This window comes from Zosterops lateralis (genome assembly GCF_965231275.1).
Source record: "Zosterops lateralis genome assembly, chromosome: 13".
NCBI lineage: Eukaryota > Metazoa > Chordata > Aves > Passeriformes > Zosteropidae > Zosterops > Zosterops lateralis.
Window position 1 is genome coordinate 20,380,200 of NC_139773.1, and position 24,093 is coordinate 20,404,292.

The window sequence follows — 24,093 nt, forward strand, 5'->3', positions numbered from 1 at the left end:
CAGCAGCCAGCCGAGCCGGGGGTGTGCGTGTGAGCCCCGGCAGGTGGGGAGAGCCCGGGCGTGTGGGCTGTGTGACAGCCGGGTGCGGGTCCCCGAGCAGGGGCAGTGCCCGAGTGCCAGCCGTGCTGGGCAGGCTGCAGAGGAAGGTGGGCAGCTGTGGGGAGGCACACACGGCCCTGTCCCTGCTCTCACAGGCAGCAGCAGCATCACCCAGCTCCATCACCACCTTCCCAGGCACCCGCTGCCAGTGGGAACGCTGGCGTGGGAATTGGGTGCAGAAACCACCGCCCCACCTGCCTGCTGACCCCAGGCCACGGGTTTTGGTGCTGCCCAAAGAGCCAGAGAGGTTTCCCCGTTGCCGGCAGTGGGCAGGGAGGGTGGCCCGGTGCGTGCCAATGCCTGCAGCAGGGCGTGGGGCACGCACAGGCCTGTGCGGAGCGGAGCGGGGCAGGGTGCTGCGGGTGCCCCCGGCGCTGCCCCGCTGGCAGCTGCGTGGGCAGGACGGAGATAAATGGGAGTTTGGCGTAAACAGCCCTGGCTGCCAGCAGCGCTGGAGTGGTGCTTAAAGGCACAGGCTCTGGCCTGGTTCTGCTGCCTGTTCCTGCCCTCCCTCCCTGCCTGCTCTGCTTTCGTTTTCCTCTCTGCCTGTGCCTTCCCTTCCCTCCTGGCCTTGCCCTCCCTGCTCATCCCAGGGCAGCTGCCCTCCCCACGGGAGCTCCCGTCCTCACTCATGCCATCGCACCGGGGTGTTGGCACAACACTGCCTCGGCCGTGCACAGGTGACAGCCAGGTCCCTGGAGCCCCCCAGGATGCCGTGAGGTGGCGTGGGGCAGGGGGCCGTGGCTGCAGGGTCAGTGCCTGCCCCCATCCCATTCAGGGTTGTGTACTGGGCCAGGTGACGTAGAGTCCCGTCAGTCTGTGCCACTTCCCGGGCAAAGGTGCTGATAAGGCTGGGGTGGAGCTCTGGGCCTGTCCCAGGCCTGGAAAGGAACATCGGGCTGCAGTGGGACAGGAAGGGAGCAAAGTCTGTTTGGAGCAGGGGGGCATGCCCCAGCCCCAGCCCCTGGACACCAGGTATGGCCTGTGAGCGGGCAGCGGCCGGCAGGGCCGGGCGGGCAGGGTGGGGGTGTGGGCACAGCTGTCCCGCAGTGTGGGCAGAGGCATCCCAGGACTGTGGATACAGTTGTCCCTCCCGGGAGTCTGGGGAGCGTTTCTCCTGGGCAGGGGGCTCACAGTGGGTCCCACCATTGTGATCCGGGGCTGGGACTGACCAAGAAGGCCAAGGGAAGCTCTGCCCACACTGGGAGGGCAGTGCTGGGTGCCCCGGCCCCAGGAGAGCTGCCTACTGCAGGGGAATCCCCGGACCCCCCCCTCGGTCCCCCTGTCCCCGTTGCCATGGCGATACAGGGAGGTGTCATTAATAACGTTGGCGTGGGAGCTGCCGGCCGGGTGGGGAGTGCTGGGAGGGCTGTGGGGGCTGTCAGCACTGCCCACTCCCCGCAGGGACAGAGCCCCCCAGGGCCAGGCAGAGGATCCTGCCCAGCACTTCCAGCTCGGCCACACCGGGACCCCTGGGCGGGCACGGGGGCGGGCAGGGCTGTGTCCCCTGTGTCCCCTGTGCCCCCTGTGCCCCTGTGCTGTGAGGATCCCGGTGCCGGGCGGGTCTGCCCGTGGTGGGGCTGCCTCAGGCACCCCGTGGCTCCCGGGGGAGGGCAGGGGGCGCTGGGCTGTGCCGGGCAGAGCCCCCAGCCCCAGCAGAGCGCTCGTGGGGCACAGCCGAGGGGCAGGGGGCGGCTCTGGGGGCAGCCATGGGGCAGAGCTGTTCCCGGGACAGCAGGACATTCCCGGGACAGCTTTTCCGGGGACAGCAAAACACACTCCCAGCCGGCCCCTCCTGGACCAGCCCCCACAATTCCAGCCCCCCGGGATCCCGGCGCGGGGATGGAGGGGGCTGCAGGGGGAGCAGGGGGAGCCCGGCCGCCTCCAGCGCGGGGACAAAGCCCCGTCCCCTCCGGACCGTGCCGGGGCCGGGTCCCGCCGGGGCGGGCGGGGGCGGTACCGGGCGGACCCGCCCGCCTCCTCTTCCGAGCTCCAACCCCGCCCGGGGCACCCACCGGCGGGCCGGGGGCTGCGGGGGTCGGTACAGCCGGGGGCTGCCCGGGAACGGCTCGGCACGGCCCGGTAAGGCTCGGTAAGGCTCGGTACGGCTCGGGCGGGGCTCCCGCGGCGGCCGCTCCTCCCGGTACCGAGCGGCGGGGCGGAGCGGGGCGGGGGCCGTGCCGAGCCGTGCTGTACCGAGCCGTGCTGTACCGAGCCGTGCCGTGCCGAGCCGCTGAGCCCCGTCTCCTCTCCCCGCAGGTCTGCAGCGCCTGGGCGGCTCGGCGGCCGCGGCGGAGCCCCGCGGGTCGCTCCGGGATGGCGGCGCGGCCGCTGCTGCCGGTGCTGGCGGCGCTGCTGCTCTCGGCGGCTCCGGAGCCCGTCCCGCGGGTCAGCCTGCCCTACGGTGAGTGTCCGCCGAGCTCCGGTGGGTGGGGGTCCGCCGGCACCGGGCAGGGAGCGGGGCCCCGCCGGGGGTTCCGGCTGGCGTCTCCCCCGGGGAGAGGAGCGTCCCCCGGGCTGGGAACGCCGTGTGACAGCCCCGCCGGCTCCGCGGGATCCCCAGGACACGAGGAGCCCTCTGTCAGCGGGACACGGAGCAAGGGCCGGGCAGAGCCCCGGGGATGCTGCGGGGGGCAGGGACCCCCACCCCCCCCACCCCCCCCACCCCCTGTCCAGCCCCGCACCGGGGGGTGTGTCCGGGCACCCGGGGGACTTGTGTCTCCGCGAGCAGGGCAGTGGTGGTGGCCGTGTTGTGTGTGAGCTGGACTGGGCTGGGGACTCTGCTCACGGTGTTCCTGGGCTGGGGGACACCCCACAGCCCCTCACTGTGCCCTGCTCAGCTCCGGACAGCTCTGAGCCCCACCGCAGGCACTTGCCAGCTGCTTGGCCCCAGAATGCCGGGGGCTGCGCCGGGCAGGGGCCAGGGAAGGACATCTGGGAGGGTGCAAGGCCAGGCAGAGCTGTAACAAGTGGGGGGGGGCTGGTTGCAGCCCCCTGTTGCCCTGCAGACCCCCCCAGCAGCTGGCACAGGCCATGCCCTGGCAGCTGTGCCGTGTGGGGGAGCCACCCAGGGCTGTGCTGCCAGGAGGTGGCTGGATCCAGCTGCTGCCGGCCAGCAGAGCCCATCCCGTCCCGGGCTGGCTGGCCTGGGAGGGTGCCGTGGTTTGGGCAGCTGTGAGCGCTCCCTGGCCCAGCCTGCTGCAGTCACTGGTGTAGATGTGGCCTCACCACACGCTCCCATGACCGCTGGCCACGGCCCTGGTGGCTCCAGCAGATGTGGGACCTGCTGAGCTGGACAGGAGGCCGGGACCCAGCGGGACAACCAGCCCGGCGTCGTGCCCTGCTGTGCCGTGCCGTGTTGGGCCACGCTGCCTGCACAGACGGGTTCTGCCCTGTGCTCTGCACACCTGTGAGGCTGTGGGAGCTGTGGGGCAGTGCTGGGGACCCCGGCCTGGCCCTGGCGATGCAGGAGGAGCTGGGCAGGGAGCACGGGCCGGTGGCCGGTGTGTGCCCCGTGGTGGCTCCCGTGGAGCGTGGCCACGTGGGGCTGCGGTCGGTGGGAGGGAGGAGCTCGGAGCTGCTCCCCTGGGAGCACTGGATGTGCCTGCAGCAGGTTTGTCTGGAAGAAGCAGGTCTTGTCCTGACAGGTCCCTGGCAGCCACACCAGCAGCGAGCTCCCCGTACTGGGACAGCTCTGCAAGGCCCGGGGCCCCCCTGCCCCTCCACTGCTGTGCCCACCACGGGTGGCACCACCCCACCACGAGGGTACAGGCCCCTCACAGGGGGATGCCCTCGGGCATCAGCTTCCTCCTCTCTGCACCACTGTGGGAGAGCTGGGCTGGTGCTGGGGCCGGCTGAGCCCCCCAGAATGGGGGAGATGCTGCCCCATCTAGAGGCACCTGGGGTTTGTGGAGCAATGGGAGGTGAGAGCCATGGGGTCTCACCCCACAGCACCAATGCCCCACAGCTCCTTGATCCCTCACACTGACTGACTCACACCAGGCAGCAGCTCTGGGTTTATCCTGGTGGGACTCTGGGAGCAGGCAGGTGTTTGGGGGAGGTCAGGGAGTCCCCAGAGTGTCAGAGGTCAGGGAGTTGGCAGCGTGAGTCAGCCCGACGTGTCCTGCTCACACAGCCAGGCCCATCTGATTCAGAGCAGCAGGAGGAGAGGAAGGGCTTCCGGGGCCAGGCCACCCACGCGGGACGGGACAGGACGGGACGGGACGGGGCAGGCCAGCACTCCCTGACTCAGCACGGCCACTGGTCCGTGTCCGGCACGGGCTGAGCCTCAATCCAGCACCCCCAGCACCGGGCTGAGCCCTGCATCTGGCAGAGGCTGAGCTCTTCAGGCTGGGGCAGGAAATCCTCCCAGCACTCATCTCCCCCTGCTGTGAGGTTGGGGTCTCTGTATCGCTGGGCTGGGCTCAGCCTCCTGTGCTGCAGGGCTGAGCTCTAAGGCTGGACATGGCGTGGCAGCTGCCCCAGGGCTAGGCAGGGCTGCTGTGGCATCCTCAGGGCCAGGACACGGCTGTGCCCGGTGGGTGCCCTTGGGCACTGTCACAGTCCTGCACAGTTCACTGCAGTGTGTGGTGCCACGTGTGTCTGGCAGTGTGGGCAGAGCTGGATCTGGGCAGAGGGGCCAGGAGCAGCTGTGGTGGAGGGCCCCGGGGGCCAGGTGCCAGCACAAGGCTGATGCCTGTCACTCTTGCCCCACAGACTCAGCTGAGAGAGTAGTACGGCGCTTTGAGGCACCTGGTGTGTCCAACTACACGGCCCTCCTGCTGAGCCCGGACCGTGGGACCCTCTACCTGGGGGCACGAGAACTGCTCCTCACCCTCAACACCAGCAACTTCCAGCCCAGCTCCCCCGTTCGTAGGGTGAGCCCAGGGATGGGCTGGGCAGCCCTGGGGAGGGAGGGGGCACCTAACTGTCTGGAGTGCAGGGGATCCCCTCCCCAGCAGCATTTGGGGTCTGTGTGAACCATCATGCATTTGGGAGCAACTGTCCCTGAGCAGGATGTTTGAGGTGGGGAGGATGTGGTTTTTGTGAGCAAGCCCAAGGTGGGGGTGTGTGGACCAGCTGGGGATGGGGGAGGGCTCCCAGTGACTGTCCCTTCTCCACAGCTGCTGTGGAGTGCAGATGAGGAGAAGAAGAGGCAGTGCGTGTTCAAGGGCAAGGACCCCCAGGTGAGCTCCATTGCCAGCAGGCACTGGGGGCTGTGGTGGGTGTGGGCAGCACCCTGTGCAGGGTGGGTGTGAGACAGCTGAACTAAGGGGTGACTTGGTTCCTCTGACCCCCACAGAGGGACTGTCACAACTACATCAAGCTTCTGCTGCAGCTGAACAGCACCCACCTGTACACCTGTGGGACCTGCGCCTTTAGCCCAGCCTGCGCCTACATCGTGAGTACAGAACAGGGTTCCCCGCAGGTCTCCCCATGCCACCAGGGCCCTGCAGTGGGGTCCGTGGCACTGGGACAAGTGCTGCTGGCTCACAGCCTTGTCCTGCTGCAGAACGTGCAGCACTTCAGCCTGGAGCGGGACGCGTCGGGGAAGGTGGTGTTGGAGGACGGGAAGGGACGCTGCCCCTTTGACCCCGAGTACCGCTCCACAGCTGTCATGGTCGGTAAGGCACAACACCCTGGGACCCTCGCCCTTCCTCCCTGCACTGCCTCGGGACCCTTGCCCTCCCTGTGCCACCCTGGAGCCCTCAGCCTCCCTGCAGGGCCCTGGGATCTTTGCCCTCCTCGCTGTGCCTCCCCCTCCCTGCGTGTGCCCGGCCAAGCCGAGGCAAGGCCAGGCTCTCACAGACCCCAGCAGGGAGCAGGGCTGTGCTGGTGGCGTGTGGCGGGTCCCAGCAGGAGCATGTCTTTGGCAGATGGTGAGCTCTACGCAGGGACTGTCAGCAACTTCCAGGGCAATGAGCCGACCATCTCCCGCAGCCAGGAGAGCCGCATCGCCCTCAAGACTGAGAATTCCCTCAACTGGCTGCAGGGTGAGTGCTGGGGCTGGCACGGCTGCTCGGGGTCCCTCTTCCCTGCAGTGTGGGAGGCAAGGGATGGGGCCAGTAGTGCTGAGGGTGCTTGTGTGCCCCCAGACCCAGCCTTCGTGGGCTCAGCCTACCTGCGGGAGAGCCTCCCTCCCGGCAACCCTGAGGGCGACGACGACAAGATCTACTTCTTCTTCAGTGAGACGGGGAAGGAGTTTGACTATTTTGAGAACACCATCGTCTCCCGCATCGCACGTGTGTGCAAGGTGGGTATAAGGCAGCAGGGGCGTGAGGGGGCTCACAGGGTCTGACTCACTGCTGGGGTGGGGGGATGTGGGACCATCCTGCATATCTCCAAGCCTTGGTGCCTGCACCACTGCTCCGTTCACTCAGTGTGTGGGGTTCCCTGTGGCTATGGCCATGCCATGGCACCCTGACCCGCTGTGCCATGCAGGGGGACCAGGGCGGGGAGCGCGTGCTGCAGCGGCGCTGGACAACCTTCCTGAAGGCACAGCTGCTCTGCTCACACCCCGAGGATGGGTTCCCCTTCAACGTGCTGCAGGACATCTTTGTGCTCACCCCCGGTGAGCTGCGCTGGAGGGAGACGCTCTTCTACGGCGTCTTCACCTCTCAGTGGTGAGTGGTGGGGGGAGCCAGGGCAGCACGGGAGGCTCAGCAGAGGCAGGGCCTGATCTTGCTGTGGGCTCTGCCTCTCCTCACCAGGAACAAGGGTGGGCTGGGCAGCTCGGCCGTGTGCGCCTTCCCCATGCGCAGCGTGCAGCGCGCCTTCAGCGGGCTCTACAAGGAGGTGAACCGCGAGACGCAGCAGTGGTACACGGACACCAGCCCCGTGCCAGAGCCCCGCCCAGGCACGGTAGGTGGCCCCTTGGCACCTGTCTGAACACAGGACACAGCACAACGCCGTTGTTCTCCTGGTCCCAGTGGCTGCCACAACGTGGTACCCACCCGCTTCCCCAAGCCCTTCTGAGCCCCTTCCTTTCCCTGCAGTGCATCACCAGCCACACGCGGCACCTGAAGATCAATTCGTCGCTGCAGATGCCGGATCGGGTGCTGAACTTTATCAAGGACCACTTCCTGATGGACAGCCCCGTGCGCAGCCAGCCGCTGCTGCTGCAGAGCCAGTGGCGCTACCAGCGGCTGGGTGTGCACCGCGCCCAGGGCCTGCACGGCACCTACGACGTCCTTTTTCTGGGCACAGGTGGGTGCAGGTGGGCCCTGGAGGGGCAGGGGGTGTGCCACAGACCCCGGCCCTGCTCAACATGGCACCTCTGTTTGCAGATGACGGGCGGCTGCACAAGGCTGTGCGGGTGAACCACGGTGTGCACATCATTGAGGAGATCCGCCTCTTCCCCGACGGGCAGCCTATTCTCCAGCTGCTGCTGGACCAGGACCAGGCAGGAGCAAGGGCAAGGGGGGCACTGGGGGCTCAGCCTGCTTGGGGCAGGTCCTGTTTGTGGGCTGGAGGGGAGAGACGTGGGAAGGCAGGGGTGTGCAGGAGCCCACCCCACTGACCCCAGCGTGTCCCCTCCTGCAGGGCCTTGTCTATGCAGCCACCTACACGGCAGTGGCCCAGGTGCCCTTTGCCAACTGCAGCCTCTACCGCAGCTGTGGGGAATGTGTGCTGGCACGGGACCCCTTCTGTGCCTGGAGCCGCAGTGTCTGCCGCAGGGTCACCCCACATTCCCCGGCACACTCACAGTAAGTGCTGCACCCTCTGCCACCCCCCTACACCCCACGGCACCCCACTGCCCTGCCCTCACTCTGTTCCCAGGTTCTGGGCACAGGACATCGAGAACGCTGACACGGAGCGGCTCTGCCAGATGGCCAACGCCTCCCAGCCTCGTCCCCGCATCCTCCTGACCCCAGGTGAGCTTCCTCTGGTGCTGCTGTGTGAGTTCCTGTCCCGGGGCCTCCCACACCTCCATCAGCCCCCTGCCCACAGCTGGGTCCCCTCCCTGACGTTCCCATGGGTTGTCTCTGCAGGCTCAGGCCCCCCGTGCCAGCAGATCCAGCTCCCTCCCAACGCCGTGCGGCCACTGCCGTGCCGGCCGCTCTCCAACCTGGCCTCCCGCCGCTGGCTGCACAACGGGGCACCCGTCAACGCCTCCTACCTGGTGCTGCCCGACGGGGCCCTCATCCTGGTGGGCAGCCCAGAGCGTGCAGGCACCTACGAGTGCTGGTCGCTTGAGGAGGGATTCCGCAAGCTGATGGCCAGTTACTGCGTGGGTGTGCAGGAGCCGGCCCTCGGGCCAGCAAACTCTGGCAGGAAGGTGGTTACTGGCCACAACACCCTAGAGACGGTCAGCACGTCCCGGAGCACCTCAGCGGTGGGCAGCGCTGCAGCACGGCTGGAAGGCAAGACCTACTGGACAGAGTTCCTGGTGATGTGTGTGCTCTTTGCTGCTGCTGTCCTGGTGTTGGCCTTCTTTGTCCTGCACCGGCACCGTGATGGCATGAAGGCCTTGCTGGAGCCCGGGGACTCCACCAGGCACCAGAAGCCGCCCCGCAAGCCTGTGGAGAGCCTGCCCCTGAATGGCAGCAACCTGCCCAGCACAGCTCCTGAGCACAAGGGCTACCAGGCCCTGCAGGACAATTACATTGTCAGTACCCCCGTGCATGAGCCCCCAGGACCCCCACGCACCTTCTCTGAGTCAGAGAAGAGGCCTCTCCACGTCCGTGACAGCTTCGTGGAGGTGTCTCCCGCCTGCCAAAGACCCCGGGTGCGCCTGGGCTCCGAGATCCAGGACTCGGTGGTGTGACGGGGACGAGAGCCAAGCCCTCAGCCATCACTGCCTCTGCTCTGCTGAGCCTCGCCGGACCGTGCACCGCTGCCAGGGTCCGTGTTGTCTGTGTGTGCATGCCCGGAGCCCGGCACCCACACTCTGCGGCACCACCCACCACCCAGGGGGGTCTGGAGCCTGGCGGGCTCCCTGGGCATCACCTTGGTACGTGTGGCTGTGAGGGGTGTCACATGCCTTCCAGGGACCTGCAGGACGGCTCCAGCCTGGCGTCCCGGCTGCAGGGATAGACACGGTTCCTGCCTCAGGCTGCTGGTGCTGCTGGCTCTGCCAGGCCCTGTCCCCCTCTATGCAGAGGGCAGGAGGGGGCAGCCGCAGACCCCTCGTGCCCCCACTCACTGTGACGTCCCGCTGTGGGACCCAGGGCCCCGTGCGCGGCTGGGCGGTGCCGGCCCCGCGGCATGTGCTGTGTGTCTGTGCTTGGTTCGTTTTTGATATGTGGAAAATGTGAATTGTGTCCGGGGAAGGGGAGCTGGGAACAGCTTCCCCCGCGCTGGGTGGGCAGGGAGACCCCCGCGCCCCCACGTGCGTGTGCAGAGACGTCTGTTGTTTTTATATAAAGTCCTTCAGACACGTGTGTGCGGCAGGGCTGGGTGCCTTCCTAGGCCACCACCATCTCAGCTGGCCCCGTGGAGAGCAGCCGTGTCTAGCTCTCACTGCAGTCAGAGGAAGAGCTGCCCATGGTCTCAAAGGGGGCCAGAGGAGTGTGCTGGCCGTCAGATCTGTGCAGTCCCCTCCTCGTGTGCTTGGTGAGCCTTGGGCCAGGGCGTGCGGGGCCCTGCAGGGACAGTGGCAGTGTGCCTGTGGAGGGACACTGCCCAGGGCTCTGCCAGCCGTCCCTGTGCCCTACTGGCAGGGCTTGGGCTGTCCCGGGGCTGTGCCTGGAGCCCTGAGTTGTGGCAGTGTGGTGAAGCAGAGCAGGGAGTCCCTGTGGTAGGGGAGTGCAGAGCAATGGGGTGATGCCATCCCGGCACCATGAGAAACAGGAGAAGGCAGAGGTGACCAGGAGTAAGAAATGTTGGTGCCTGGGGCTGGGAGGAGGGCAGCCCCCTTCCCAGGACCACAGTGTTGTGCTGCATATGGAACCCACTGCCTGCCCAGGGAGCATCAGGTCCTTGTCCCCATCCCACCTTGCTGTAAGCAGACCTTGGACCCTTGGCCAGCAGGACCTGACCCCGTGGTGGCCGAGGGCGAGGCCTGGGAGAGGCAGTGCTGCTCCTGAGCCCTCACACAACCAGGAAGCACCAGCAGTGCCAGGACAGGGCTGGGGGAAGTGGTGAGCTCCGCACAGAGCTGGCGTGTCCAGGCAGGATTCCCCTGAGGGACCAGCACTGCCTTGCTCCCAGCTGGACCCATGCACTGAACTTCCTGCACAGCCTGTTCTGGGACATCAAAAAAGCCACTGGAGGCGTTGGCTGGTGAGCTGCCAGCAGACTCAGCCCTGGTGCTGTAGGGGCACAGGCCTCAGCGGGCAGATACCATCAGCACCACGGGGCAGCGGGCTGGAAGGGCTGGCAGCACCAGGAGCAGGAGCCACTGTGTGAGAAACAGCCACGCCAGAGCCCCGAGAGCCATCAGCTGCTTTGCCCCAGCACGGGGACTCTGCAGGGCCAGCAGGACCCACACCAGTCCTGCAGAGCTCCTGGCTGCAGGCCAGGGCAGAGACAGTGCCTGGACAAGGACAAAGGGCTCTGGTGACCACTGCCCACAGTGATGGTGCCACTCGCCTGCCCGGGATTCCCCTTGGCGCCTCTGGCCTGAGTGTTGAGCTCTCTGTGCTGCCCAGAAGGATCCCAGTGTGGAGGAGGGAGGGAGGGAGGGAGGGAAGGGCTGTCGTGGAGCAGGACGTGGAGCCTGTCCCCTGCAGTGGCGGCTGGCACACAGGCAGAGAGGCCTGGCAGGAGCCCATGTCCCCAACACCCTCGTGGCACCCGTCCCACAGCCGGACAAAGGCAGCAAAGAGCAAGGGTGAAACCAGAGCCCTTTAATTGTGTCCTCACTGGGACTGGGGGAGGAAGAGGCCAGGGCAGCAGAGCAGCTGCTGCGCTGGAGCCAGAAGAGGGCAAAGAGAGGAGAGGAGGAGGAGGAGGAGTGCAGGCTCTGAGCACAGCCGTGGGGGGACAGCTCTGCTGTGGGGTGCTGTGGTGTACAGTGACACTTGGGTGACTCCTCAGAGAAAGCCCCCTCCCTGTTTGGGTTATTGCTCTCAAAAAATGATCTACATTTTGGTTATTGCTCAGAGGATCCACGTTGGGGTTATTGCTCAGAGAAATGGATCCATGTGGCAGCAGGGAGGCTCCCAGAAACACAGGAGAGGCAGGGAGAGGCTGGCGGGGGAGGCAGCTCCCTGTCTGCTGCTGGAAGGCACAACACAGTAATTGGTCCTGAGGGCAGAGAGGGGCTGTGCTGCTGCAGAGTGGCCCCAGGCAGGAGCAGCTCTTCCTCCCTCACCCGCAGAGCTGCCCTTGGAATGCATAAGGATTCAAATTCTAATGCTGGACAAAAGAGGGGCTGCAGGAGGGGCAGATTCCTGGGACCCCCTGCTGTCAAACAGGCACCTGAGAGGGGAGCAGGAGCTTTCCTGCCCAAGGCATTGCAGCACAGCCAGGCCAGAGAGGCCGGGCCTGTGCTCCCTGAAAGAGGAAACGTCTGAGCCCACAAAGAGCTGCAGGAACTGGAGGAGTGCTGGAGGAGCTGGAGGAGTGCTGCTGGACAGCCACGGGGCTCACAGGACAATCTTGAAGGAGCTGCAAGAGATATGACAGCATTTGCACCTGCTTGATAGGTCACACAGAGGATTTACAAGCACCCAGCGCTGCAGGGACTGGAATCCCCGGGTGGGAGAGGCTCTGCGGAGCCAGCCTGGGAGGCAGAGCCAGCCTGGGATGCAGAGCCAGCCTGGGATGCAGTTCCCTCTAGCATTACAGCAGCCTTGGCACAGGGCAGCCCTGCCCCAGTGCCAGCAGAGCAATCAGGGTGCTGCACCCCCAGGCAGCCCCTGGAGACCACCTCACCTGGCAAAGTCTGGGGAGCGGGAGACAACGTGCTGGAACTCAGAGAGGTTGATGGTGCCGTCCTTGTCGATGTCAGACTCCTCCAGGATCTGTGGGGGAAGGAGAGTGCTGAGGTCTGTGCCTGGGGCCCTGCCCTGCCCTGCCCTGCCCACCAGCCTCACGTTTTGGATGAGCTGCTCCATCTCTTCGCTGCTCAGCCGGGACTCCTCGCCCTGCCCTGTCAGGCAGTTCACCAGCTGCTCCAGGTCCTTCCTGCCCAGAGTCCCATCTTCATCAAAGTCTGTGGGGAGAGACGAGGTAGGTTTTGGCAGGGCTGCAGTGACCCCAGAGGGTCACCCCACTCTGTGCACCTCACCACGCCAAACCAGCTGCTCCTAAAGCCACCATCCCCCTGGGTGCTCCAAGGGCACTGCCAGCCCTCCTGAACATGGATCCATCACCCTGCTCCCGCTTCCTCAAGGTGCAGGGATCCCAGAGCACAGCACCTGTCCCCAGCCTCACCAAAGATGCGGAAGGCATAGTGGGATTTGATGTCAGAGGTGGCAGAATCGCTGAAGACACTCAGCATATCAAGGAAGTCTTCAAAGGACATGCTGTCATCCCTGGTGTCTGAGGTTGAGAACACACGGCAGATCCGGTGCTGGAAGGGGTTTGCCTGTAGACAAACAGGGGAATGGCTCAGGCAGGGCTGGGCCGGGCTGTGCTGGCTCCATCGGGCACACACTGCCTGTGGCTGCTGCTCTGGCAGGGGGCAGATACCCCAGTCTGCCACTGCTTCATCCCCCATGGCACGGTCAGACTGTCCTGTGTGCTCCCGGGGTGCAGCAGGGATGGACAGGATCCCTTGGGCACAGCAGGAATCCCCAGGATCCCACACAGCCGGGACCCTTGGGATCCTCCAGGGCACAGCCGGGACCCCTGGGATCCTCCAGGGCACAGCCGGGACCCCTGGGACCCTCCAGGGCACAGCCGGGACCCCTGGGATCCCCCAGGGCACAGCAGGTACCCCTGGGACCCTCGGTGGCTCAGAGGGGACAGGGAGGCTCTCTGGGCAGGACAGGGCAGTGGCACAGCGGGGCCGGGGCGGGAGCAGCAGCCCCTGCAGGCACCGTACCCGCAGCTCGGGCAGCGTCAGGATCTGGCTCTTGGGCACCCGCGCGGACCAGCCGTTCTCCCTCTCGTCCTTTGGCAGCAGCTCACTGAACCTCTTGTAGGCGCTTGAAGAGGCAAGAAGGAAAAGAGCGGCTCTGTCTGGGCAGCGGCAGCGCTCCCCGGGGCGGGGGGGCCCGTTCCCACAGCTCCTGCCAGCTCTGCCGGGGCTCCGTGTCCGCCGGGGCTCCGTCTGTGCCGCCCACCCTCGGGAGGGTCCCGGCGGGCCCGGGCCGCCCCCAGCCCCCGCCCCAGCCCCCGCCCCGCCGCTCAGGGCGTCACCGGCCCGCGTCAGCAGCAGCAACACCCGCGGACCTTCGCCCCATCACACCCGGCTTTGGGGAGCGCCACCGGCACCTCCCGGCCCGGCCCGGCTGGGCTGGGCGGAACCGGAGCCCCGGGCAGGGCCAGAGCTCTCCGTGCCCCGCCGGACCGGGCTGGCACCGGGGGGCACGGGGGGCACCGGGGGGGGCTGGGGTTCCGCCTCCATCCCGCCCCACCCGCGGAATCCCGCCGGCGGTACTTACAGCAGGATCTCCTGCTTGCTCAGGAACGTCAGCTCCTGCGGGGACAGCGCGGGTCAGCACCGCCCGGGGCCGGGGCCGCCCAGCCGTGGGGTCCTTGGTCTCTGTGACCCCGCCGCGCCCCCAGCCCGGTGCCGGTACCGGTACCTGGTACTCGCCCAGCAGGTCCCGCGGGATCAGACTGGCCGAGCCGCCCATGGCGCCGCTGCCCTGGCGGAACTGCAAACACGGCCCGGGCGGGGCAAAGGCAAAGGCAAACACACCCCCGGGTGAGGCAAACACAGCCCCCGGGCGGGGCAAGCACAGCCCCGGGCCCCCAGCCCCGCCCGTGCCCGCCGCGGGCTCCGGGCCCGGCAATCCCCGGGAGGAGCGATGGCGGAGGGAGACCCGGGCCGGGCGGACCCCGAGGAGTTCCTGTACAGCGAGGAGGATTTCGTGCTGCAGGCGGCCAGCTGGGACCACCCGGACTCCGCTCCCTCCCGCTTCGACCGGCTGCTGCTGTCGGGCTGGAGCGAGCGCGCGGAGCGGGGGCTGTTCCGGTACCGGCTGGGAGCGCTGCCCACCCGCGTCCTGCCGGGCCCGCTCCGCCTCGTGGCGCAGCTGAACGAGCAGCGCGGCTCCCAGCGCCGCCCGCCGCAGCCCGTCCGCAGCCTGCGCGACCCCTTCGACCCCGCCGCCTTCAACTTCACCCGCCTGCGCCCCGCCGAGCTGCTGTTCCGCCTGCGCCGCGCCGGGAGCCCGGGCCCGCCGCCCGAGCCGCTGCTGGTGGCGATCAACGCCAGCCCGCTGGGCCGGGGGCACGTCCTGCTGCTGCCCGAGCCCGAGCGGCGGCTCCCGCAGGCTCTGACGGCCCCGGCGCTGCGCGGGGCGCTGGAGGCGGCGCTGCTCAGCGCCCACCCGGGATTCCGCGTGGGTTTCAACGGGCTGGGCGGCGGCGCCTCGGTGAACCACCTGCACCTGCACGGGCTGTACCTGGAGCGGCCGCTGCCGCTGGAGGAGGCGCGGGCGGAGCCGCTGGGGCCGCGCCTGGGGCTGCTCCGCGCGGGGCCGGCTCCCGCCTTCCTGTTCTTCGCCGCCGGCCCCGCGGAGCTGGAGGCGCTGTCGCGGGCCGTGTGCCGGGCGGCGGAGCACCTGGGCGCCCTGGGGCTGGCCTACAACGTGCTGGCCTCGCGGGGGGCGCCGCCGGCGGGGCCCGGGGCGGGGGGCGGCCGCGGGCTGCGGGTGATGCTCTGGGCGCGCCGGCCGCTCTTCGGCCCCAAGGCGGGCGAGCCTTTCGTCGTGGCGCTGTGCGAGCTGGCGGGGCTGCTGCCGCTGCCCACCGAGCCGCTCTACCGGGACATCACCGAGGAGCGGGCCCTGAGCGCCATCCGCCAGCACCTGCTGCCCGAGACCGAGCTGCTGCGCCTGGGCGGGGAGCTGGCCCGGCTGCTGGAGAACTGAGCCGCTGCCACGGGCAGGGGCTGGAGAACCGAACCGACGACACGACCAAGGGCTGGAGAACTGAACCGGTGGCACGGGAAGTGGCTGAAGAACTGGTGGCACGGGGAGCAGCTGAAGAACTGAAGTGATGGCACGGGCAGCAGCTGAAGAACTGAACCGTGGCACGGGCAGCGGCGGGGCTGCTGTGGCGCACCGGGACCGGCAGGGGCCGCTGTGGCGCACCGGGACCGGCAGGGGCCGCTGCGGGCGGAGGACGCGGAAGTGCCGCCCATGTAACCGCTGGGGCCGCTGTGCCCCCCCCCGCCCCGTCTCTATGGTGCGTCGCCATGGGAACGCGGCAGGCCCAGGCGCGGTGCGATGGCGGCGGCGGGTGGCGGCGGCGAGGGGAACATGGGCCCGGGCCCGTCCCCGGGAACCCCTCCGGGACAGAAGGCGGCCGTCGCCGCGGCCGCCCTGGACCGTCCCCCTGCCCCCGCCGGAGCCGAGCCGCGGAGAAAGCGCAGGCGAGTGCGGGGCCCGAGCCCCCCGGCAGTGCCCGGCTGGAGCCCACCCAGCCTCTCCCCGGGGGCGCCTCCCGCTGCCTCCCTCACTCGGTCCCGGCCCCAGCCCGGCCCAGCCGTGCCCCAGCCCCGCTGCTCCCTGCGGGACAGTGCCCAGCCCCCGGGAGCCGCCCCGGGATCCCGCTGTCCCAAAATAAACAGTGTTCCCCTGGAATTGCCCCAGCGGTCCCCTGTGTGACACAGGCAGGCACGGCTCCGTGCCCAGGCCCAGCCCGCCCGTGTCCTTTGGGCTGCACGGGACCGGGGCTGGCTCGGTCACACTGCCCGCTGTGCTCTGTGTGAGAATGGGGACAGGGGCTGTGTCCCCACGTCCTCTGCCCCGCTGAGCTGCTGTCATCTCCTCTCTATTGCAGTGTCCCCTCCATCAACCTGAGCGGCTGCAAGTACGAGAGCGGTAAGTCAGCGGGTGGGGGCTCCCTGTGGCTCCCAGCCCACACCCAGGGCTGGCACCCGGCTCCCACTGCTTTATTTACTGCTGCCACTGCCTGCCACAGGGCCCTGTGTTAGTGGGCAGTTTGTCACACTTCGGATTGAGATTTCACCCAGTTTAAAATGTGCAACAACAGCGCAAGCCCTCAACACCCCCCACACTTGCATTTGCCAGCTGTCTGCTAAAACGGGCAATAAAGGGTTCCATCAAGTACAAGGGAGTACCTGGGCCTGGAGACAGAACCTGAGGGTTGTCAATGGTTTAAGGTGAAGTTGGTAGTGAGCAAGGCAGGATCTGTACCTGGGACCTCTCCCTGTGCTGTTCATCCCTGGTGACTCCAGGGAGTGGTACACTCTCCCCTCCCACTCCTCATTCCTTCCACAAGCTGTATCTTGAAAGAACAAACTCCTGGCCCTTGAGGGGAGTTATTAATCTACTTTGCTAAGGGATCTTGGTGTGCGTGGGTCCCCATCACCTCCCCAGCCCTGCCAAATTCATACTTGACACAAGCACAAACCCTCCCAGCAGAGACCTCTTCCTGCAGAGCTGCGTTCTGCTGCTGAAAGACCTTTGATTTGGGAGATTAAATTCACACCTTCACAAGACTTGTATCTGCCTGTCAGATGTAAGATCCATGAGAAGTTCAGCCCTGCTGTTAAGGGGCCTTGGCACCTCAAGACAGGTGGAATTAGAGGGTTAAGAATTCCCAGAACTTGCAGCCAGAGGCTTGGGGGGATGGCCAGATAAAACTGGTGCTCCTGACACCTTCCACCTGAGAGGGGAACTGCAGCTCGGAGAGCTGCACACTCCATCCCTTATTATTTGGGGGGGGTGTCAGCCCCTGTACGTGGCTCCTGAGCCAGAGATTTGTTTCCCATTCCATCCCTGGCTATTCTGGGGGTCTCTCAGTCCCTGTACAGTCCCCCCTGGCCAGCCCCTGTCACCGTTTGCCTTGGCACAGTGCGGCGGGCGGCGCAGCACTGCGGGCTGAAGGAGGCGGGGGAGAACGAGGAGTGGACGGTGTACTGGACGGACAGCACGGTCACTCTGGAACGCCTCATGGACATGAAGCGCTTCCAGGTAAACACAACAGCTGCCCAGCAGGAACTGCCCAGGCTGACACAGGGCTGTCTGTGGCAGGGTGAAACAGAAACACCCAATGTGATGCTGTCGTGGTTTGAAAGCAAAACGAGTGAGAGGCTCCAAGTCAGAGATACAATTTAGTAAGAAGAAAGGTAAAAATAAAATAAATGCAATAACACAAAGGAACACTGACAGAGTCAGAATACAACCTGAGCAGGGTGGTGGGAGCAGTCCAGGTGAGGGGCTCTTCCTGAAGCAGTGATCCCACAGAAAGGTCTGGGAGCTCTGCTCCTCTGGGAATCCAGTGGCTCAGGGCTGCTTGTCCTGTCCCAAATCCCAGATTCTCTCCAGGTGGGAATGCTTGGCTCCTCCCCCTGGGCATTGGGAGCATCTCCCAATGGGATGAGGAGTCGTGCAGTGGCTCCTTGATGGCCCATTAAACAGAGAGAGCTCCTGGAGGGAGTTCCCTGTGAGTCCTGGGCAAGGCATTGATGGGCCATGAGCAGAAGACACTCCAAAGGCAGGGGCTTGGAAACAGTAGAGCACCACCCCACTTGTTTAACAGTTCATGAAAATGGTGATAGAATAAATACTTTGTGTACATCCTACACTAAACCCAGGACAGATGCCAAGTGCTGTCTGTGCCTCGGCTCCAGGGCACAGGGTCAGATGCCTTTGCTTGTGCCATGTCCCTGGTTGGTGTCACCAGCAGCATTCAGCAGCTCTGATGGGAGCAGGAGCGTTCAAGCCCTGTGATGTGCTGTAAAATAAACAGTTGCTGATGATAAACAGCTCTTATGCTGCTCCAGGGCTAAGATGGAATAGACAGATAAATCACTAGTGAAGCTCAGATAAAGCAGCTGCAGCAAGTCTCACCCCCCAGCAGTAGTTCAAGGCAGCCAGAGGCTTGGCTTCCCTCTCGCTACTGGTTCTACACGCACAGGCTCTCCTCGGGGCGGGGAGAATCCATCCCCGCAGGGCCTCCGCTGATCTGGGTTTTTCTGCCCCACTTTCAGAAAATCAACCACTTCCCAGGCATGATCGAGCTGTGCCGCAAGGACCTGCTGGCTCGCAACCTGAACCGCATGCTCCGCCTCTTCCCCAAGGAGTACAACATCTTCCCCCGCACCTGGTGCCTGCCAGCCGAGTGAGTGGCCGGGACAGGGTGACACGGGCAGGGGGAGGCTGCTCACCTGCTCTTTCTGGGCACCAGAAAACCTTAACCTGCTTTGGCACACACCGTGGTGACCTCTTCTGCAGACCTCCCACTATAGATGGAGATGTGTGCAAGGAAAAGTGGGATGTAGAGAGCTGGGTCGGGTCACACAGGGACCCATCTGTGACTCCTGTAGATTAGGAATGGGGGTTTGATTCATCCCCTGCAGAAGTTCAGTGTGTGCTGGCCTGCAGCACCATGGGTTAGGAGAGAGTTCAGAGGGGTGTTCTTTGCAGCTGCTGATAGTCATCCCTTCCTTGCACAGCTATGGAGATTTCCATGCCTACACATCCACGAGGAAAACAAGAACATTCATCTGCAAGCCCGACAACAGCTGCCAGGGAAGAGGGATCTTCATAACCCACCACCTAGAGGAGATCAAGCATGGGGAACGCATGATCTGTCAGCAGTACATCTCTGAGGTACTGGGACAGTCCCGGGACACTGGGGTAGGATTCCAGCCTCCCCCAGGCTCCCCAGGTGTGCTGGAGGTGTTGGTGTGGCTGTGGCACATCCAGGACACAGACAAAGCTTGCCCTTCTGCTGAGCAGCACAGGCAGACGGAGCAGTTCTTCACCTCACCTTTGCTCCTGCCCCTTTCCTTCCTCACAGCCCTTCCTCATCGACGGTTTCAAGTTTGACATGCGCATCTACGTGCTGGTCACGTCCTGTGACCCTCTGAGGATTTTCCTCTACAAGGAGGGCCTGGCCCGGTTTGCCACCATGAGGTACATCGATCACAGCACGAGAAACCTGGTAAAAAAGGAAGTTTCAAAAAAACTCATATAGTATCTCTAGGTGTCAGTCCTTAACTTGTCCTGGGGGCATTCCAGGCCTTGAAAAGGCAGGTATTGGGGGTTGCAGGAGTCCCAGCTTGATGCTTTCCTGTTCTTCCTCTATACCCCTTCCTCCTCCTCACAGGAGGTATTTCAGGAGGGATAGTAGATTTACCCCAAGGCCCCACATTTGGGCTGTTTACTGGCATTACCACAGAATCATGCAGTTGTTTGCTTGGATGGAACCTTGGAAGGTCTCCAACCTCAAGTTCAAAACTTGGTCAACAATAAATTCGTATCTGGTTTCTCAGGATCTCACCCTATCAGGTTTTGAAAACCTGCAGAATGAAGCCCCCCTGGTGTCTCTGGGCAGCATGTTCTGCTTCTGGCCCCAATAAGTGTGCTCAGTTCCACTCTGAGCACTCATTCCTACTCTGCCCATGCTTCAGGCAGAAGAGAACATGGGAGTATCTGGTGGGGCTGTTCCTGTTCTTGCTCAGTGGTTCAGAGTGAACAAGCATCTCTTGTGGTTCCCTGCCAGGGTGACACCTGCATGCACCTGACCAATTATGCAATCAACAAACACAATGAGAACTTCATCACGGACGACACAGTGGGCAGCAAGAGGTACTGGCATGTCCAAGCACTGCAAGAACACTGCCTGGGGACACTGGTTTACCTCAGCTTTCCTGAGGTGACACAGCTGAGCCTTTACCACCTCCTGTTCCCCACACAGGAAGCTGTCCACCCTGAATGCCTGGATGGCAGAGCACAGCTATGACACATCAAAACTCTGGGCAGATATTGATGACATTGTTATAAAGACACTGATTTCAGCTCACCCTGTGCTGAAACACCATTACCAGACCTGCTTCTCCAACCACACTACTGGCTGTGCCTGCTTTGAAATCCTGGGCTTTGACATTTTGCTGGACAGAAGGCTGAAGCCATGGCTGCTGGAGGTGAGGAAGGACTGGAGAGCTCAGAGCTGGGGGACTGGGACAGAGGGGTTAGGATGAACAGGGCTTGTTTGATTCAAAAAGGCCACCTTGCTCACAAAATTAACCAGGCTGTGAAGCCAAACTACCTGCTGTGAGCAGGATCCAAGAGAACACATTTCCTACACACTGTCTAACAACAGGGAGTTTCCCAAGCCTTCAGACCCCTTGTTCTGTGAGCACCCTGAATTTGTGACAGCTGCCCCCTGCCTGTACCCTGTGGGGTGGGATCCAGGTGACTTGTGGCAGAGGTGCTGTGTGTGGCTTCCTGTCTCTGACACAGAGAAGAGCATCCATGGGCAGCGTGGGGTGTGCCTGGGGCTGTGGGCTGGGACCAGGGGTACCAGGTTAGGTTACCTGCTTGTCTTGGCAGGTGAACCACTCTCCCAGCTTCAACACGGATTCTCAGCTGGACCACGAGGTGAAGGATGCCCTTCTGTGTGACACCTTCAACCTGATCAATGTGCACGCCTGCGACAGAAGGAAGGTGCTGGAGGAAGACAAGCGGCGGGTAAAGGAACGGCTCCTTCAGCCCAACCAGACTGCCCGTGAGTCCAGGTATTGCTGTTCCCCCACACTGCTGCAAAGACAGGGCGTGACAGAGCAGGATAACATCAGGGCTGGCTGCTGGAAGCTCCCAGAGCCCATGGCATTGTGCAGCTTCTGAGCTCTCCCAAGCCATCTGCATCCTGCAAGGAGGAGCCAGGGCTCCTCTCTGTGTGCCAGGAGATCTGTGACACCTTGTGCTCTGGCCCTGGCAGAGCTCTCCCCAAGCTGCACCTGCTTGTCATCTCTTCTGCTGGGGATGGGCAGTGCCAGCATCCTGGGCTGGCAGGGATGCTGGCATGAGGAACCATAGCCCTCCCTCAGGAACTGGGCATGGGCCCCTCTCCAGGGCAGGGGTCCCTTCCAGGACTGAGGGTTTCCCCTTCCTCTGTCTGCATGTCCCTTCACAAGCCGTGTTCAATGAGCCTGCTGCCTTGCAGGCAAGGCATGGCTCTCTCCAGCTGCTGTTTCCATCAGGAGTCCTGGGATAATCGTGGGACATGCTGAGCATGTCAGCCCTGTGCTCTGCCAGAGCCTCCCTCCACAGTGCCCTGTCCTCCCTCGTGCTGCAGGCGCAAGGAGCAGGAGAGCAGCCAGGCTGCCTGGCTGGCACAGGCTGAAACCTATGAGAACGAGCACCTGGGCGGGTTCCGACGCATCTACCCAGCACCTGGGACAGAGAAGTACGAGCCATTCTTCCAGCAGAGCAGGACCCTCTTCCAGGAAACAGTATCATCCAAGGCACGAGAAGAGCATGCCAGGTACACGGGTCCTGTGGAAACCCACTGCTCACAGGTGCCACTTGCTCCTCATCCCTCCTGGGGGGCAACTCTGCTGCTTGGCAGGGGTAAGAAAGCAGGGAGAGTGGGAAGGGAAACAAGGAGCCTGCATGTGCTGTGGCACCACAGCAAAGTGGTTCTTTTTAGATGGACTCCAGAGAGGCAAGGGCAGCACTCCATTGACTTTTGGACCCTGGAGATGCTATTTCCCAAATGTCCCACTCCCTTTTGGCAGGCACAGCCTCATCCAAGGACATTTCTCTTTTTAAGTCTCTTTACAAGCATCCTATCCCATTTCTTGGCACGCTTCTATTATGGGCTATTCATACAGAACTTTGGCCTGCAGTAAATGTCCTCAGGTTGCAGACTGCCCCACAGCCTTTGGCCATTGTGGCTCTGAGCCAGTGGGTGACTCTGCTGTTCTGTGGCAGGCAACAGCTGGAGGTGATGCGCCTGAAAAATGAAAGGCTGGAAGCTGCCACCAGGAAGAAGAAAACAGAGAAGACCCAGAATAAAAGCACAGCTTCTACAACCCACAAAGGCACCAAGGCGGGGGATAGAAAGGTACCTCAGTGTCAGCATTGTCCATGGGCTCTCCAAGTCAGTGACATGGCTCTGGAAGCCATTGGTGCACCCATGGAGCAGAAATTCTAGATTTGACTCCCTGCATGAAGTTCAGAGTCAACAACTTGTGTTGGCAGTACTTGGAGGCACCAGTGTTGTGCCTTTCCACTTTGGCTCTCACTGGGATCTCTGTCCCACCCTGAGACTGTAACTGTCCCGGGGTTGGAGCAGCTCATGGCTTTGTCTCACCTGTGTGTTATCCCAGCTTCAGCTTTGCTACAGCTCAGGTGTTTCTCTGCCAAGGTGCAGCGTATGCAGTATGACTCCATGCAGCCCCAGGACATCGTGGAACACGAAGAGAAGAAGAGAGTGAACGCTCTGCAGCAGCGTGAGAAGCTGATCCGAGACCTGGGCATCATCGACCAGCTTTCCCGCCTGCTCTCCACAGCTGACACTCAGGAATCCTCTGCCCTCTCAAACCAGGTAATGGCATTGCCCAGAGCCACCCCACACCGAAGTGAACTGGGCACTGAGCCATCTCTGGTGGGGCAGGATGGGGGCCCGCTGCAGGAAGATCAGCTGCTGTGCCTTCAGGATGATATGAGTCTGGATTGGTGGTGGGGGCATCCCTGGTGATAAAGTGCAGGGTGATGCTTTAGTGAGCACACCTGGCCGTGACTAGAGAAGACTTTTCCTTCCCGTCTCCTGCCAAGGCCTACAGCAGTAAGCCATGGCCATTTCCTTTCCCTCCTTCCAGCTGCAATTTCCCTGGGATGTCATCAGCGATGAAAACGCCCGTGATTTAATGATGCTTATCTCATTCCTGGGAGTCCCATTCCAGCCCTTGGGACAGAGGATCCTACAGAGCCGAAGAGCCCAGGCCCTGCTGCGGCACATGCCGGGCCCGGATGCCAACTCCATGCAGCCCCTGTGCATCCGGGGCCGCAGCGTCCCCTACCACGTGCGGCAGGAGGGCCCGCGGGCGCTGGGCGGGGGCTGGCTGCAGGGCCAGGCAGCGGGGACAGCCATCACACAGCCCTGTGTCCACACTAGGCACCCCAGAGACCAGCAGCCCCCTGGCACCAAACCCCAGGATGAAGGCTGTAAGTACACATCACCTTCCTGTGGATATTCCTGGCCTGGCCAGGGTGGGAGGAATGGCAGGAGCTCCATGGAGCTCTCAAGGATGCTGCGACACTGCAGAAGGGTTGCCATCCTCTGCTTGGAGCACTGGTAGCCACTAGAAGTCTCTGTCTGAGGCTTGGAGCATCCCATTTGCAGTGACAGGGAAGAACCATGGGCAGTTTCCCAGGATCAAGGCTTGATGTGCAGACATGGGGGGAGCGTGAGAAGCCAAGAAAGTCAAAGGGCTGCATTAGCTCTTGGGGGCAGAGGGGACACGGTGGCACAGCACAGCCCCCAGTCTCTTCCCAGGCCTCCCTCCCACCACACTGCCCCCTGCCCACGCTCTCACTCTCCATCCTCACCCAGCCCTGGCTCCCCAGCATTGGCTTCACCCACTTTGCAGCCTTAGGACCAGGAAAGCAGGGGCAGAGGAGGGGCTGCAGGACCAAACCTCATGGGGAAGGGGCATGGGGGCTGCTGACCTGCAGAGCTGCTGGCTCTGCACAGCCCCACATCCATCTGTGCCGTTCCAGGTGATGCTGATAGTTCATCATCCTCCGATGAAAGCAGCTGTCCCCCGGCCTCCCCAGCCAGCCCAGAGGAGGCCACAGGTGATGGCATCTTCAGCTGTGCTGTGGCCCAGGAGCTTCCCACGGCCACTGCTGCTCGCAGGCAGCACACTCGCGCCTCCCACCACGGCAGAGCCTTGCCGTGCCACTGTGTCACACCCTGCCAGCACCTCGCCCCGTGCCAGAGCCTCACACACTCACAGCATGAAAAGCACAGGTAACGTGGGCTCAGCCGAGGGCTCAGCCTCCTTCCCAGGTGCGCTTGCATGAGAACCAGGACTCGCTAGATAGGCTGGCTGCCTCCATCAACTCTGGCCGGAGCCTGGGCCCGGCTTGTCTCCAGCCACCCGCCCTGGCTAACTTCACCCTGCCCGGACCGGAGACTGCTGCCTGCGCCCCTGTCCGTGCCCTGCCC

At 64.0% G+C, this 24,093-nt stretch overlaps 4 protein-coding genes across 4 annotated transcripts; 3 read left to right on the forward strand and 1 right to left on the reverse strand.

Annotated features, from left to right (window-relative positions):
* The first annotated feature begins 2,326 nt into the window (after positions 1-2,326).
* SEMA4B (semaphorin 4B) lies at positions 2,327-9,484 on the forward strand. The gene is made up of 14 exons (XM_083870626.1): positions 2,327-2,503; positions 4,816-4,976; positions 5,223-5,285; positions 5,402-5,500; positions 5,612-5,723; positions 5,976-6,092; positions 6,195-6,352; positions 6,541-6,722; positions 6,810-6,960; positions 7,095-7,305; positions 7,386-7,501; positions 7,642-7,805; positions 7,879-7,973; positions 8,091-9,484. The coding sequence occupies exons 1-14, from the start codon at positions 2,416-2,418 to the stop codon at positions 8,864-8,866; spliced, it is 2,493 nt and encodes an 830-aa protein (XP_083726752.1). The 5' UTR covers positions 2,327-2,415; the 3' UTR covers positions 8,867-9,484.
* Positions 9,485-10,869: 1,385 nt separating this feature from the next.
* Positions 10,870-13,839, reverse strand: CIB1 (calcium and integrin binding 1). The gene is made up of 7 exons (XM_083870619.1): positions 13,740-13,839; positions 13,596-13,630; positions 13,034-13,136; positions 12,421-12,574; positions 12,081-12,199; positions 11,920-12,008; positions 10,870-11,652 (listed from the first exon to the last, which is right to left on the reverse strand). The coding sequence occupies exons 1-7, from the start codon at positions 13,788-13,790 to the stop codon at positions 11,631-11,633; spliced, it is 573 nt and encodes a 190-aa protein (XP_083726745.1). The 5' UTR covers positions 13,791-13,839; the 3' UTR covers positions 10,870-11,630.
* Positions 13,840-13,912: 73 nt separating this feature from the next.
* GDPGP1 (GDP-D-glucose phosphorylase 1) lies at positions 13,913-15,225 on the forward strand. The gene has a single exon (XM_083870618.1). It carries the CDS (start codon positions 13,965-13,967, stop codon positions 15,030-15,032), a length of 1,068 nt encoding a protein of 355 aa, XP_083726744.1. The 5' UTR covers positions 13,913-13,964; the 3' UTR covers positions 15,033-15,225.
* Positions 15,226-15,389: 164 nt separating this feature from the next.
* On the forward strand, positions 15,390-23,988 carry TTLL13 (tubulin tyrosine ligase like 13; the record flags this gene model as incomplete). Its single annotated transcript, XM_083870674.1, has 14 exons — positions 15,390-15,535; positions 15,946-15,986; positions 16,984-17,102; positions 18,122-18,252; positions 18,587-18,743; positions 18,934-19,077; positions 19,639-19,724; positions 19,834-20,059; positions 20,469-20,653; positions 21,214-21,402; positions 21,852-21,984; positions 22,288-22,467; positions 22,742-23,087; positions 23,643-23,988. The coding sequence occupies 14 exons, from the start codon at positions 15,390-15,392 to the stop codon at positions 23,897-23,899; spliced, it is 2,340 nt and encodes a 779-aa protein (XP_083726800.1). The 3' UTR covers positions 23,900-23,988.
* Between the last annotated feature and the right edge of the window lie 105 nt (positions 23,989-24,093).